At 46.3% G+C, this 16,803-nt stretch overlaps 1 protein-coding gene across 7 annotated transcripts in view; it reads left to right on the top strand.

Moving 5' to 3' along the window:
- ralgapa2 (Ral GTPase activating protein catalytic subunit alpha 2) overlaps positions 1 to 15,439 on the top strand; it is a 126,731-nt gene extending 111,292 nt beyond the window's left edge. For 3 of the 7 annotated variants that reach the window (XM_070546717.1, XM_070546718.1, XM_070546714.1), the window contains 2 exons: positions 9,081 to 9,202; positions 12,409 to 12,760. In XM_070546717.1, coding sequence (XP_070402818.1) covers positions 9,081 to 9,202; positions 12,409 to 12,572 — 286 coding nt within the window. In that variant the 3' untranslated portion in view covers positions 12,573 to 12,760. Of the gene's footprint in view, positions 1 to 9,080; positions 9,203 to 12,408; positions 12,761 to 13,183; positions 13,221 to 14,956 lie in introns of those variants that run through there. The other 4 variants (XM_070546715.1, XM_054741503.2, XM_054741501.2 and 1 more) reach the window with 4 other exon arrangements.
- Positions 15,440 to 16,803: the final 1,364 nt, after the last annotated feature.

Below are 16,803 nucleotides of genomic sequence, written 5' to 3'. Positions count from 1 at the left end.
TCTGACCCCGTTTTTCTGACTGTGTCAAACGGATTGTAGAACGTCGAGTTTCTTTGGTCACCAACTCAGCTGCGTGTGAGTTCGTGGTCTGATAATAATTGCTGGGATATAAATTTCGTCTAAAAGAAGCAGAAGAGGCGAAATGCCTCATGAGTATTCAGATGGATCTCAATTTCTATCTAGGTCCAGCAGGCTCTTCTGTGTTTCATCTGCAACTTTTTATTAAAAGTTCAAATTGAGATCAGATGGATGTTGTTGTTCTCCGACTCGACTCTAAACAAGTCAAATGTCAGGAACTGAAGAAAAAATGACACGCATTCACCTCGGATAGCTCATATCGTGCCCACCTTTGTGCTGACCTAATAATGTTTCCAGAAGGCTGAGACGTTCGTGTCGTTCTGGTGATCGTTATTGACAAAAGAGACCTTCAGAGGGAACTCTCACCCAGCCACTCACAGAGCTGTATCTGTTCATCTTCATCCCTATCAGCCTTTTGTAGCTCATCTTATTATGGCTTTCTGTTAACAGACAGCGAAGGCCGGTGTGACTGTCCGGCCATAATGGGTCTGCGTTTGATTAATCATGTCGACCCTTTGTGTTTCACATCTAAGGCTGCCGTGTTAGAACTCATCAGTGAAAGTCAGAGTCCTTTGAAAGAGAGGTCGGTGACAGACTTGGCCCGTCTGAACGTATAAGGCCAGTTTATTTTGATAGGAGCCGTGTTGTCTTGAACACATGATGTCACCACAAATCTGTCCGTGTTCTCCTGCCTCTGGTGTGTAACACGTACTTGTTGCTTTACCGTTTATGTTCTGTGATCGTCTCCAACAGTCGGGTAATATCTCTGACCTTGGTGTAGGTTCTGGTTTTATGATTTGCCGTTGAGCGGAAATCAATTTTTAGTGTCCCCAAGTGTAACGGTAGGTGTTCAGAGACTTAAGAAAACGGGGGAGTACTTTCTTCAGCTGGCTCATAAATAACCCGCTCACGCCAGTTTACAGACATCAGGTTTTGTCTGTAGCCGTGGGCCAACCTGTGTGAAATCACTGATGGGTGATGATGATGCCACAGGTTACGAGTGATGTCACAGCCATAACTCCCCATCTTGCTCTCTGAATGCCAGATGGACGGTGGAGAGGTGTGGAGGTCGGAAGGCTCTCATTCTGGGAAGCTCACCCCTCAGGAGGTGTCATTAACCTGGGATTACTGTTTGACCCGACTCCTTTGGGGCTCCGGAGCTCTAGTGTTCTGAACCCACTAATTAGACTACTTGTTAAAACTTTCTGAAAGCAGCCATTTCTCCAGAGCCTCCGCTGTTGTGCTCACCTAGAAAAGAGACACACAAACACCTCCATTCATCATAATGCATTTGTGACACATTCAGACACTTTACGCGCCACTGCTACAGCTGTCTGCGCCAAAAAAAAGCTGGTTAATGAGACACCAAGGTTTGAGTAGCTGCTATATAAAATGGGAGTGAGTTACTCACACACCATACAATCACCCTGCTTGCTGGTTTCTGTCATACCTGCTCGCACTTTACCCATCTCAGTCTGTTGCTCCTTCTCACTCTGCCATTATTCCTGCAGCCAGCTTTATTGCCACATTCACTCTCTGCCCGTGTCTATCTTTTTTCCCTGTGTCTCTCCATCTAAATTTCTCCGTCTTCCATCCCATAATCACCTCACACCTCTGAGGGCCTCTGCTGAGACGAGCTTCACACCTCAGCCCTCGCTGTGACAACAGGTACCGCTGGCACTCACTGCTCGGCCTCTCTCCAATCAACACCTGCTCAGCTTTATCTCTTTTTCTTTCCTTCCTCTTTTCCATCTTCACCCCTCCCTCCTCTGTCTCCTCCTCCTTTCTCCATAGTGATATCCCTTGTTCTCATGGCTCAGCTAATGTTTTCCCCAATGTAATCTAATCCGTTTTCCCCTTTTCCTACAACGTTTACCATTTTTCCAACATTTATCTCTTTTTTAATGCAATAGATAACTGCTAGCACATCTACTCTTAAGCACTGTAATCCTTGGTGGATTTATATCTGCTCTAGTCTGCGTTTATTACTTAGCCTCCGGTCTAATAACTGCAAACAAGCTGGCGTTTTCACCGTTTTTATGTTTACATCTGATTGATTTGTGTTCATTTGACATGGAAAAGGGGGTGAAAATGAATGTGAAATTTGCACTAGCACCCCAAAGTATAGCCAAGCCCCCCCCCACAGCCCAACTCTCTTCCACTTAACCGGCCAATTATGTGACTGCTTGAAGTCAATAGTACTGTGAGCTACTAGCAAACTCCTCTCCGAACCAAGGTCAAGCTGATTGGCCCAGGTTAATGGGCAGAATCTGGAACTCAGAGAGAGAAGGGGGTCAAGCACCCAGAGGCACCCTCCACCTCGTCTCTCAAACGTCCCTCTTTACTACAAGAGCCCCCTTTTCCTAGCAGCGCTTCGACAAACAGCATTAACCTTGGCTGCTGCCATGGAGGCCGGAGGGCCATCAGGCTGGCTTTGTAGTCGCGCATGAGTCAAGAGTTTTATTGCAGCTGAATGTTTTTAAAAGAATCTGTGGTAAAATTCTAAAGCAAGATGGTTGATTCAGATATATTCATGCTTACATATTTAGAGAGATGGATAGTTGGATATATTTAGATATACTTTCATATTAAATAACTGTTAATGTTAAAGTAAGCTACATTCAAAGGCAACATTTGTTAAAGTAGCGGCTTGTGGAAGAATATTTTCAAAGGCAGATGTGCTATTAGAGATCCTCTGCCTGAAGCAATATCTTAGATTTAGGATTGATCGTAAGCTTTTATAGCTTTCGGCCTTGTTCCTTTCTCTGTCCCCTCTTTATTATGAAAATGTCCTAATTAAGCAAAAACAGTTCAGCCTTAGGGGGGTGCACTATTTAAAACTCAACATGATTAAGGCATCTTTCACAAAAGGGGAGGAAGCTGTCTTATTCCCTACCCCCGTCATCAGATCTCTGGTTTGTAGAAGAGCAAGTAGTGAAATGTCATTTAAGGACCTCGACAAATGGCCCCTGGCTTGCTGTTTGTATCCGAGTTGTGCGTTTTGGTTAATTAAAGGGCTCATATACCATTATTTTCTTAACTTTTTTTATTATTAAAAAAGCCCACAAAGGTGGTCTAGTCTTGGATTTTTAAATTAATGTTTGAATAAGTGTGAGCTTTTTGGTTTTGAGTGTTCCATAATGGTTACTCCTTCACACGTGTCCAATGACGACAGGACATCATTAAATCACCCCAAAAGGATGAGAAGCTTGGCTCTCCAGGAACGACACAAAGAAGAGTCTCAGAGGGCAGTTGAGGTGGTTTGGCTACCTGGTGAAGATGCCTTCCATCCAGTTGTTTCATACACATCCCACAGGGAATACACCCAGTGTTACTTGGTGAGATTAGCTCTTTAGCTGCCTTGAGAAGGTCTTGATGTTCTCTTGCTTGAGCTGGAAAGGGGGGGGGGGGGGGGTGCTCAGGCTGTCTCTCTCCCCCCCCCCCCCCCCCCCCCCCACCAGTCACAGATAAGTGGCAGAAGATGGATGGATGTCTCTAAATGGCTACAATTAACTTTGTTTACATGGGTGTTTTGCCATGGCTGTTGTCACTGCTACAGTCACGTGTGACCAGTTGACATGTGCCTTCTAGACCAGTATTAATGGATGGTTCTTCCATAATCACCTTAAGTTTGTGTGATATAGAGCCAAAAACAATAAAAGCAGCCACAGAACCCAAAAGATGCTTTTAATTTGAAATCCTACTTTGTTTCCTGTCTCCAAAACGAAACAGAGAAAACACCATCAGTTAATGTTTTTTATGGTCATCTAATTACCAAACCTCCTAAAATGTGATTGCTGTTTTAGTCGTTCTGCAGCTTCAAGTGGGAAAAGTCCTCTTACGGTGACAGACTGTGTTGATGTTGATGATGCGGCTTAATGTGAAATGTTCACCGTTAGAACAGCTTTTCGTAAAGAACCACTTTTTGAAGCCGTGATGCATAATCATCCCTGCTGGCTGTGTGTGCTTAAAGGCTCAATTTGTTTCAAATGTGTTGGGTGTGTGTCAGAGGCCAGTGGTGGTGTGAGGACTTTAGTCAGCAGGGAGACTGAGGAGCACAAAGAGTCAGCCCGGTCTGATTGTCAGGATGCTTCTCTCCAGAGAGACTCTGGTTCAGAGGTCAAACTGAGCCTTTAAAGCAGCCGCTTGTGTAGATGGAGGGTATTTGGTGTTCGTGTGTGTCTCTGTCACACACTAAAGCTCGTGTGTGAGCATCCAAATGCGTCTGCATGCGGCTGCCTACAGTAGAAGCAGGATCCCAGCGGACGAATATTTTCGGACCAGGTCCCCGTGGATGGAAGGAGAAAGGGTGCAAAGTGCCCAGCAGTGTTTGTAGTGATTGGCTGGTGGCGCTCACCAGGGCTGGGCCAGCCTTCTAATGAAGAGCCATCTGAGGTCTCCATTCACCTTGAACATGGGCCACTGCAGCTGCCCTGACCTTGGCTTTGATCCACAAAGATGCTTGACCCCCACCATTCCCCCTGAGCTACCTCCCTGCCATCTGGACCGCGCACATGCATATGTATACATAGCATGTGCACACACCCACGGATGCATATATGCATAAACACGTATGCTGGTTCAGAAGCGCTTATGGCTTCACAGGTATGGCTTGTGTCTGTGTTGATGTTTACGGGTCACACTCCAGTGCTTTAGCCAGCTATAAGTCACTGTGTTACAAGTCCGGACAAAACTAAGAGAAGAGCAGCAGCTTTCACTCGGACTTATAGACATTGCGTTAATGGCCGCCACCTGATGCGTTACGTCCACGCAGTGCAATACAGCTGCTGCCATAGTTTTGTTTCCACCGGGCGCACTGTGGCGCCTTTTGGACTGGTCCCAGAAGCGGTGTGTCGCGCAGCGCTACTAGAATTATGCACTGGTCTATTTTTTACACGCTTCCAGAACACGTCAAGCTCAGCAGCTCAGAATGAGGAAGCATCTGCAGGCTCTGCACGTGTGAAACGCTCCCAGTACGTTGAGATGCACTGCTGAGATTGTAGAGAAAACACATCTGTTACGTTACATGCTGGGTTATACACAATTAATTACATCTCTGCTTTTCTCATTCCACCTCGTCCATGTCCCACACGTCCATAACAACCTCCACGTCCCCAGGTAGCTGTGTTCTCACCAAACTTACCACGTTGTCTTCTTCACTGTTTTGGTGGCCGCCACGCTCCGTCGACATCAGTCGTCCGCTCTTCTTCCTAATGGGAAAGCATCCACTTGAAACGTAGGGATTCCATGGAAATTCCCAAAGAGGTGCAACACACTCTGCTCCTGCAGTCTGCCCTCTTCATCTGTAAGTGGCAGTTATGTCACGGGTGGATTGAGTTGCAGTCCATTTGTGGAAATGTAAACCAGTCGGAAATTTCCCTTTTGTGATGTTTTATGGCTCAAGATGCTGCAGTGAACTACCGTATCGTGAAGATGTTTTGTGACGGAGGTTAACATTTTGGGAGAATCTTGTGGCTGACCTGTTTTGCTAGCCGCCCACCAGCTGGATCTTGTTTTTTTTTTTTCCCACAAAAATAGGCCAGCACCAACAGGCTCGGTGTCTGTGTCATGGACGTAATCTTTGCGTCACCGTTCTAGATGTGTCCCTTGATTAGGTTACTGTGAGGAGATGGCAGCATCTGTGCATTTGCAGAGGAACAAGCTGTGCCCATGGATTAGTAATTAGGGGCGAGCAAAGAAAAAAGAGAAGGAGAGAGCAGGCAGTATTAGTAATCACTGTTGATCAGGTCAGATTTCTTTGCAGCATTTTTTCCCTTAAACACATCGCTGAGCATTCATTTAGGTTAGCGTAGTCTACCTCTCTCTCTCTCTCTCTCTCTCACACACACACACACACACACACACACACACACATCCTCAGTGTACCTTATTTTAGTCTCTCTTACTCACATCCATCTTGCATCATATTTTCCTTCCATTATGGATAATTCCACAGCATCTCAGTTTTATTCTCGTAATTCTTTTATCCTCACCCACTGAAATTCATTTGTCTTACTTAGAGGGCAACGGAAGGAAGTAGTGGAGGAGAGGCGTGTGTCAGAGTCGGAGAGCGTCTGCTCCAGCTGGAGTCAATATTTGCTTTAGGAATCTCAATAACAGGCCCACAGTCATCTGCATCTCTGATAATGGACCGCCATATGGCTCTGTTGACCCACGCTGTGCCGAGACTCACTCTGTCCTCGTCTTTCCTTGTTTTTCATTTTCTAGCTTCCCTCCGAGTCGTTTCGTCCACTCGTTCCTCCTCCTGTATCTTTTTTTCTTCCACTTGTCACCTCTCTGGGCGCATTTTGTTATTTTTACAAACATCCTCTCTCTCTGTCATCATCTACTAAACCCTGGACGTGACCCACTACACAGAGCTGTGACCCGCGTTGCCATGGCAGCAGAGCCTGGGATGCCCACTCTTTGTTCAACACAGTTTCTAGCAAGTGACAGAAAACAGTGACGTTGCATGTCTGGAGGACAGATTTAGAGCGCATTAGGATGTGCTTTTACGTGCTTACGTTCACGCTGCTCGGCAGCTCTCCTGCGAAGAACAGTCAATTAGTTACACCCGGTTGCTTGGCGAGTCCTACATCTCAGCCGGTTTTATTTTACTCTTCAGAAATGTGAAATGTGAGCTTTTACTTTGATGCTTTTACTGATGTGTTTGTCCGAGACTTTTAATTTAGCAGAAAAATCCCCAAAGATCCCGCCAAGTATTTCCTTTAAACTCTTTATGTAGCATCATTCAAGTACTCTTTAAGGAGCAGCTGGGTTTTTACTTCCTCCTTTGTCTTCTGCTGCCTTATGTCCATTTCTGTCCGTTACCCCGAACAGCTTGGCGATCGTACCCTCTGGTGTGTCTCGGCACAGGTGCCCGTCATCCCTGCTTCGCCATGGTTCCCCTCAAAGCCATTGGTCATGGCTGCCTTGGCCCCTGCTGTGGCGGCATGTGCCCACAGCCGGCGCCTTGCCCAGTGACTGTCTTGTCCTATCTATCTAACCCAGACCAGCGCCTCTCGGCCCGGTCCAGCCTATCTCAGCCCAGCCTGGCACATCCTTGGCGTCGGCAACAGCCTAGTTTCACTCCACCCTGGCGGCCATAATGAGATGAGGGGGAGGAGGTCATCAGTGTTCAGTAACCAGAGCTTTGTGTGTTTCAGAGCGAGAGTTCATGCATTTTGTCAAGCAATTTGTCGGGCATTGTCTGAGAAGAAACCATGGTCACAGAGAATAATCAGACCTATTCTCGAATGCGTGCACACCTACATGTTGTAAACATACGCACCATCATTATGTCATCAAATGGTCCTTTTTTTCCCAGTGGTTTCCTGCGCCTCTTTTTATCCAATGCTTGCCTCAATTCCACAGCAGCCCTAGCAGGACATATCCGTGATAATGTTATGGTAATGGGTATCAGAATGTTTTCTGCTCTCGCCCAGCAGCCATTTTGTCGGCTTATTTATCTATTTATTTGCGGAAGTTTCCCTCATTGCAAATCCGGCCATCCATCCTGCATGCTGGCTGCCCGGGCCTCAGTCGCTGCTTGTCACTCTGAATTTCAAATGGCTCCAATTTTCCCCCTGATGGCACGGAGAAGTGGCAGGCGGCATGTCGGGGAGGGTGGTCCTAGACATGCAGCTTGCGAGCGGGGCTTCTATTAAAGAGGGGAGAAGGATGAGAGTCGGGAGAGGAGAGGTTCTGAGCATCAAGCCAGTACTGATGTATTCTTTTTTTTATATTTTTATGATTATTTTGGAGACGGCGCTCTCATTTGGGGCTGTGTGGCATGGCTGATTGTTCCATCTTTGCTTCTGGCTGATGGTGGAGCTGCTCGGTCCAGTGAAGCTGCCTCCCATTCAACACCATTGTGTTTGTGCTTAATGCGGCAATATTAACTTTTCATTCCTGCTGGTATATTTTTCCCAAATCCTGATTTGTGCTCTTTAGAAATAACATTTTCATGAGGATAAATTTAAGACATTTCCAGAAGTGAAACGGGGCATACGAGGTCGCGGATACAAGCGGCTGAAATGAGTTTTCTCCGCTGGGTGGCTGGGCTCTCTCTGAGAGAGAGGGTGAGAAGCTCGGTTATCTGGGTGGGGCTCAGAGTAGATCTGCTGCTCCTCCACATGGAGAGGAGCCAGTTGAGGTGGCTCGGGCTTCTGGTTAGGATGCCTCCCTGGTGAGGTTTTCTGGGCACGTCCAATTGGGAGGAGGCCTAAAGGAAGACCCGGGACTCGCTGGAGGAACTATGTCTCGCGGCTGTCCAGGGAATGCCTTAAGCTCGGTTTATGCTTGACGCATTCACTTTCCGCTTGGTGATGCGGCTCGCGGATGGAACGCGCTTCACACCTTGCAGAGTTTATGGTTCATGCGGCTTGTCTCTGTGGTGAGCCAATATTCTCCCAAACTGTCGGGGGCAGCATGGAGCTCTACGGCATGCTGTTGTTTACAACATGGCATTCCAGCATTTTTAACAGCGTCCTCGTCTTTCCCGACAGTGCGAGCTATTTCTCTCCAAGAATTATTAACAACATGTTGATCACGGTGATCTCTGAGAGCTGAATCATACAAATGTCTGTATTTACGAACCTCTGCCATACTAGTTCTTGCCGGTCCGCCATGTTTTTCCGCGTCCGACCGTCCGCGTGGTCAGAAAATTTCCTAGGTGCGCGGTATGGAAAGTTTGGGCCGTGCGGAGGCGCGGTGGAGGGGCGTGGTTGTTAAAATGACGCAACTTTTCCACGCGGAGCCGTGCGAACCTCGTGGTTTACGCGTCAAGCATAAACCAATCTTTAGGATTCCCTCGGAAGAGCTAGCCCTGGGGGGAGGGAAGTCCGGGCCTCTCTGCTTCGGGTACTGCTCCTGCAACCTGACCCTGAATAACCAGAGGAAGGATTGATGGACATTTGGACATTTCAGGGGAAGTTTCACCTGTTTCCTTGTTTTTTTTTTCCTCTAAACCCCAAACTTTTCCCTTAACGTGACCTAACTAGCTACGAGGAGCGAGCCCTCTACTTAGAAGCCATCGTCCAGAACCACAGAGAAGTCATGACCTTTGAAGACTTTGCGTCGCAGGTCTTCTCCCCCTCCCCTGCCTTTCCAGCGAGCGGGACAGGTGAGAAAACAACCCTCCCATCTCTCTCCTCCTTTCTCTACAGCGTCATCTCACAACTGAATCATCTTTCTTCCTCTCATGTCTCCCTTCTTCATCACCTCTTTCCTTACATCTTTATCTGCATCCATCTTTTTTTTCTTCACAACACACCTGTTCGCCCCCTTCAACCCCCTCCTCCACCTTCATTCTCCCCGCTCTTCTTCAACGCCTACGCTCGCTGATGAATATCAAACAACAGGCCGTGGCTCTTCATGCTTTCCGACTGACTTCAAACACGGCTTTCTCCTCTTCCTTGAGCCCCTCTCGTGCTACTTTGTTCATCTCTCCCCCTGTTTTTTGTTTTTTTTTCCTCCATCTTTCCACACAATTACCTCCCCATGAATATAAGCAGCCTCTTAAATGGCAGTTGCCGAGTGCTTGTTTGTATGTGTGTGTGTGTGTGTGTGTGCGTGCGTGTGATTCCTCATGAGCTCACTTACTAACACTTTAAAGATCTGACCGACAAACAGCAGCTCGCGGATGTCAGCACAGCCCTCTTATCAGTCCATGATGAATAGAATGGAAAACGTGTCTTATCTTGTTCTTCCCACTTGTAGCAGCTCGGATCGATCTGCAACAGCGCCCAAATCAATACAAGATTGCACTTTTCTACTCTATTGGATCCCGACACACATTCTGTTTTGACAAGAAAAGCACTTCACGATAACCACACCGCTGATGTCTTGTCATTTTCAAATATGTGGGGGCCAGTATGTGTTCTGGAGGTGCTCTACAGTGTGTGCAGCATATTTACTGTTTGTGGACAAGTGAAAATTAACTGTCGGCTGTTCTTTGACTGTCTTCATGTGTGTTGGGTTCTTTAAAAGTAGCATTTGTGAAATTCAGTCAGGCAACTTGCCGTCGCTCACATTTCTGTAGCTTTAGTCCATCTCTGCAGAGAAATCAGAAGGGGGGGGGGGGCGTGTCTTAATGCCTGAGATGTGCTCATCATGTTTTTAAATATTTTTATGCACATTTTCTAAAACCAGTGCTGCTGCTCAGTATCAAAATCAAACGTTTAACCGAAGTTAACAAGTAAACTGACCAAGTATTCAATATAAAATGGGTTAAAAAAATGTTTTAAAGCATTTTGTAAGCAGGCGTTTCTCAGGAGCATAAAGATGTGTTTAAATAAAATGTGGCAGCTTCATCGGGCTGCCTGCAGATGTGCCTGACTTTAAAGATCTAATAGGTAAAAATTTACAGTGAAATTGTCTCAAAACGGCGTAATGTCTCCATCGTGTTGAAAGGAAGGTCACATTGAACCAGATTTCATTCTCAGTAAGCTGGGGGGGTGGTTCGTTTATTTATTTTTTATAAAAAGGCCAAAGAGGGATGTAGGCTTTGTTGGCAGTCCGTCATACTTCCTGGTTCCAGAGCCAATCATATTTGAGCTTGCAGGGTTGCGGAGTCAGTGCCGGCATGTGTAATTTAACACCAGGCGGCTGAAAGCAGCAGAAAGAATGGAAGTCAGTAAATAGGAGTGACCTAGAAGTTATTACTTGTCTCCCTAAGAAGCCACAGCATAGTTTTGTTTCACTCTAATATCGGGAAAAGAAAGCTAGAGGCGCATTGAGCTAGCAATGCTAACAGTGAATACGAAAAAGTAGTCTGCCCTAAAAATGTCTCGAGGGACTTTCTTCAATTACCAACAACTCGAATCACAGTGAAGTGTATTTATCAGCTTATCACCTTACCGAGTACGACTCGTCATCTAGAGTCTGTCGCTGATCCATAGCTGGCGTCAGTTTCTCTGAGCGGACATGTTTGTTTTGAAACAAGGACTGCAGTACTCAAACCTGACCACACGATGTCTTTCGTACTTATTGCACCTTTAAATTAGTTCTACTAAAGCGGTACAGTACTGTGCAAAAGTTTTAGGCAGGTGTGAAACAATGCTGTAAACAGTTAATTATTGATTTACATCAAACAACAAAAGCAGTGAATGAGCAAAAGAGAAATCTAAATTGAAGGCGTGACCACCCTTTGCCTTCAAAACAGCATCACTTCTTCTATTGCTAACGGTTACAGTTACATGCACACGTGCACATCATACGTACCAAGTAGTGTTTCTCTGGCCGCATGCTTCGCAATTTCTTAGATTCTATCTATGTAGATAAACATTATCGTCTTCATATGGGGGAATTTGTAATAAACTCAACAGACGAACTAGTAGTAGCACATTCTATCTTAACAAAAGTGAAATGTTAGTACCAGGAGAGGGAGAATGTTGCCAGCCAATGGCCCCCTCCAGGAGTAGGAGCAGTTCCCATGAGTAGCGTGATGCCACGTGCAAACGGCCAATAAACAAGAGAAAATGGGAACCAGGTTTGTATCATCAGTGGAAAAAACAGCATCCCTAATGCTGTCGGATAAAAACAAAACTCACTTTTGTTAAATGAAAATGTTTTGAGGTTTATTAGCACTGAAAGAGATGCTGAGAGCACGGCAACTGATTCAGTTTATTCTAAGAAACACAATTAACCCAATAAGTGTTCCTGCATTGTCTCACCAACAGTGGTAATTTACTTGTTATTACCCTGAGCTACAAGCTCAATGTTGACCATGTTCTTACATCTAATCTGTCTAAAATTCATTCATTGTTTCTGATTTATTTCATAGTTTGTTTGTTTTTTCATCTTTTTGCTCCATTCAGAAGAATTGAGACGCACCTGTTTATTTTCTATTTATATGATAAATCCTTCAGGTTTGACACCCCAAACGTTCAGGATGGAAACATAATGTTTTATTTTTGAAACGTGTTTCATTTAGATCAGCCATAACATTATAACCACTGTAGATGGTTTCCGGTGCAAAAGCATTTGATGAGCTGGAAGCAGAACAGCTGAATCTGAGCAACTCTGACAAAGTCAAACTGAAATGTTGGAGAGAAACCCGCATTTTTACTTTGAGGATGTCTCGGACGAACAAGAGTCTACCCCAGCATCTGTGCAATGGTCCTAATGTAATGGCTGATTGATGCACATGCCGTGTTGTGGCTGTGATGGCTGACCCAACTGCTTCCCATCTCACCTTTATTTTAAAAAAGCCACGGCTCTGCCGTTTTCAGCAGGAGTGTGTGTGTTTGTCCCTACATATTTCCTGTCTGTCCATCCTGCTCCGTCCGCCATTGCTGCCACTAACATGTCATCCATGCTCCATGACAGCGTGCAGGCGCTGGCCGGGGATGGTTTGGGACATGGATTACCCCTGGGCCAAGCTGGACTGTAAGACTGCCTGCTTCCTTCGTACTCGGCATGACACCCAGCCGCTGCCCGGTAGCATCCACCCTCCATCCACTCATGTAGCTCTCTGTGAGCCCGAGAGTTAAAAGTAGCTAGATGAAGCTCCGGTTCTGGGTTCAGGCACAAGCCCTGCATGCTCATTTTCATTTCTTTTATTTGAACTGCAACAGGTCACCAGTTTGCTGTGGAGAACACCCAACTCATCAAGTGCATGAGCTAGCCCATCCACCATGCAGACGCTCCGTCGGGCTTCTGTGTTCGCTGCTTGCTCACTTCAAAGTGTTTTTTGTGGTTGTTTGCTGTACTTCTTAAACAATTAACCACACAGGAGAAAACAAGGGTCCTCTCTGGATAAAACCACATAAAAGCTCCTGAGGTGCCCCGCCATCTTTGACTCTTTCACCCTAACCACTCCACTGGTGGAAAATGTTTCTGTTCTGGTTGTTTCCATGTGAACTGCCCACCATTACCTTTTTAAAAAAATCTCTGTTATTAGGTCCCATCAGACAATCTGGTGTTGAAAGTACCTTCAGAAAGACGCCAGCTGCTAACGAACTCATCCTCCAGAATCGGTTAACCCACTCTGTCTTTTACGGCTAACCGCTGTGGAAGCTCTGTCGGCAGTTGGCTCTGCTGTTGTGGTGTCCACTCACCTCTCACATGATTATCTACTCTGTTTTTTTTCTTCTTCTTTTAGATTAAAAAAAAGGTAAATCTTGCTAAATGTGGTGAAGGTAAGCCCCGAGTCAGACCGGCAGCTTGTTGTGCTCCGGCTGCACTCCTAACCCTCCGCTCCTTCACTCATCCTGGCTGCCTCTCCCCCGAAAAAAACCTCTCCTTCTTCATTCAATACTAACCAAGCTTCATTTACTGAGTGCTCTTAAAAAATGGAAAAAGAAAGCGAAACCAGGCTGCTTATTTGGGGGTGTCCCACTGTTTGGGCCAGGCTGGTAATTGAGAGATGCACGGTGGCGACAATTAGCACCTGACTAAGTAGCAGCATGAACAATACGGCTACACTTCTGGTCCTCGGTCCTGCATGTGGTGTGCCTTTATCTCTTCCCCCAGCGAACACTTTTTTCTCTCCCCCCCCCCCCCCCCCCCCCCCCCCCCTCTCATTTCCTCCTGTTGGAGTGTGCCTGTTTGCCTGGGGCAGACTCTGAGACTAACACCTGCCGCACTGGAAGATGTCTTTGTCATCTAAAGCCTTGTTTGAACTGCTGCAACGGGGACCAATCAGATCGCAGGACCATTTACAGACTCTTTGTTTTCCTTCTCCATCGATCTTTTCCCTCCTCTCTCCATCTGGAATTAACTCGACTGTATGGAAGTTTTGGCCCAGTTAGGAGCGAGTGGTGCCGGTTTATTGAGAATCGTTTTCTTCTCACTAACTTTTCTTCCTGAAGGAGCGGGGCATCGTTTGAGCGCTTGTTTAAGTGCAGCAGTGGGAGCAGGAACTGCTCCGTGCGGCAAGCGAGTTCCTCCCATCTCAAAATGATGTTTACAGTAGACGAGTTTACTGTTGGAATGAGTAAAGAAACACGGGAATGCAGAATGCGCTCCGTTCATAAGGCCGAGCCCATCCCGCTTTTATATTTATATGCAGATTTTAGAATCCACAATTGGACCTTTCACGTCCCCCGTAGGCCTTCACAAAGCACACACACACCCCAGCGTTTCATCCTCCCCTCCCAGCGAGCCGCAGTCCTGGATGCTGCCGGTGTCCAGTGTGCCGCTGCGTCTGTCACTCCCGCCATCTGCCATTCCTTTTAGCCGCTGCAACTTGAGATGCCTCCGAAAAACGGCAGGAAATAAAAGGATAGGGGAAGAAAATAGGCAAGCAGATGCCGCCTCCACAAAGCAGAAAAGTTGTTTAAACTCCAGGCATGGGGCCGGAGGCAGGCGGGGGTCCCGTAGTTTGGATTGGGTCAGGGGCACAGCGAGGAAGTCGGCGTTCACAATGCGTGATTGTCCTCAGCAGCTTATTACGGTTTCGCCATCCCATAATCAGAGATGGGAAGTTATTTTTTGTGGGAAAGCGTCAGGTTTGACAAAAGGAAGGCTCCAATATTCACAACGAGAGCGTAATGTGTAATTTCACTTTCATTCAGAGCGTTCTGCCGTCATGCTGTGATCCGGATACTTTCTGTTTCCCTGCAAAGGTTCCCTCTTTTTTTTTTTTTTTTTTTTTTACATCATCTGGAATAAAGTTGGGAGTGAAGCCGGCTTTTCTTCTAACAAGCTTTGCTTTTCTACAGCATGTGAATAAAAGCAACGTTTTTAATTCCAATCCATGTCAAATCAATTCAGATCTTCTGTTGTGTGAATGTTGGTGGGAATCACGCGAACAGGGGAATCTTTCCGAGTCCGGTGCATGAGAAAGCATGTTGGGGTGTGCAGGTTCAGCCATGTTTTTATTATTTTTTATGTATTTTCTTTTTATTTCATCTCTTTTTTCCGTTTCTTTTAGGATCGCTCACCGGCAGCGTGAGCACCGACGGAGGAAACACCACGACCACCACGGACTCCTCCGACCAGGTGTCTCCCACCATGCCCCGCTCCACAAAAATCAGAGTTTCGGGAAAACTCCGCAGATCCGCGAGCGCCATCAGCAAATCCTCTAACTGAGCTCGTCAGCCCGTCCTCTAGTTTTCCCTCAACTCGAAGCCTTTAATCTGTTCTTGAAGAACCGTGACTGCAATCTTATTTTATTATTATTGTCATGTGAAATGCATTTTTCCTGATTTTTGTCTTTTAACTGGGCTTGTTGTAATTTAATATTTAATTTTGTCACTACATTTCAGCTTTTTGCCGCGTTTATTGGGTAAAGGGCGTGAAACTAAACTGTGAGGGGGTCTGCAACATAGGACGACTACTTAGCAAATGCAAACTGTGATTTTTATTGTAATTTTCTAGGGAAAATCTAGGAAAATCAACGTTCTTACTATAGTAAGGGAATGGGAGGTTGCTTTGAGCTGTTTCTGTGTCTTGTTTGATTCAACGCGTAATGTAAAGCAGCACTGAATGACAGTTAGTGCTAAAATTGCACAAGAGATTAGATTTTTGTCTTTTTTTTCTGCATCTGTTCATTCCTCTTCGGGTAAAGAGACAGAATGATGCTGAAGCTGTTGTCCTGCCCTGTAGCACCACTTTGGTTCCGGAGCAGCTTCCTACACTGGATCAACAAACACACTGATGCATGGAGGAATTCCTCCCCAGGTGGTTTTTACTGCACAGGTGACACGGGTACGGAGTCCCTGCAGCGTTCCCAGTGGGAGGTTTTTCTCTCGTTAGCGGACAATCGATGACGTCTTTCCAAGCGGAGACAAAACCAGATCTGCTTTTTGTATTTTTTTACCACTCTCATATTCCGTTTCTAAGTGAATTCCCATAGATTCTGTCCTGATTTGATTTATGCAACTCTGCTGGAATGAGAAAAGACTGCGTTTGTAATTGTTTTCTGATGTCATTAACTTGGGCTCATGTCCGGTAATTGGATAAGTTCCTGCTGTCTCTTTCCGCTGCTTTCAGCTTCCTGTCCTGCCTGGCTAAAACATCGACATTCCGACATTCCCAACCTACCAATGTTTTTATTTCGCACTCTGATCTGTTGCTGAATGTTCTACTCTGAACTCTGATTGCTTTAAATTTAAGTTTCTGGTGTATTTGTTAGATTTAGAGTATGATTTAGTTTTTTTTATGCTGTTTGGAGGAAAATGAACCCGCCAGAGCCTCAGGTGAAACGCTACTCTGTGTTTGTGTGTGTGCATGTGAGTGTGTGACTAGGAGAGCTTCTCATGGTGCCCGTGTCTGTCTCAAACACCAAGATGTCCCACATCACCCACTTTTGTCCAATTGAAGTTTTATCCCGAGACAAAACGCCGTCGCCCTGCGTCCCGTCTCCTCTTTAGCAGAGTGCTCTCCTCTAAAGGTCAGACCGAAAAACAACAGATGGATCCAGAGTGGTGATGCTGTGTTTTTCCATCTTTATCTGTAGTTGTGTGGAACTCCTCCTCCTTCCCATGATGCTCTCCTCGTGGCCTCCTGAGGTAGAGCTAAAGGGGGGGGTTGGGTTTAGGTGGCATGCCAGCGCTGATCACTCACCAGCCCTCCTAGCAACAGCCAGGCCAGCTCTCGCTCCTCCAACCTGCCCGCTCAGGTTGCCATGGCAGCCAGGTGTCCCCACACACCAGCACACACTCGCACCCTCTGAGAGCTCCACCCAAGCTGCAACACCATCCCCATCTGTTTCACCACTGCGCCTTGCCCTCCCTCCAACATCTCGCTTCCTTTTGTTTGTTCATCCCTCGATTAGGA

Source organism: Nothobranchius furzeri, chromosome 18, assembly GCF_043380555.1.
Source record: "Nothobranchius furzeri strain GRZ-AD chromosome 18, NfurGRZ-RIMD1, whole genome shotgun sequence".
In the NCBI taxonomy this organism is placed as follows: domain Eukaryota; kingdom Metazoa; phylum Chordata; class Actinopteri; order Cyprinodontiformes; family Nothobranchiidae; genus Nothobranchius; species Nothobranchius furzeri.
This window is presented reverse-complemented; position numbering and strand designations above follow the sequence as displayed.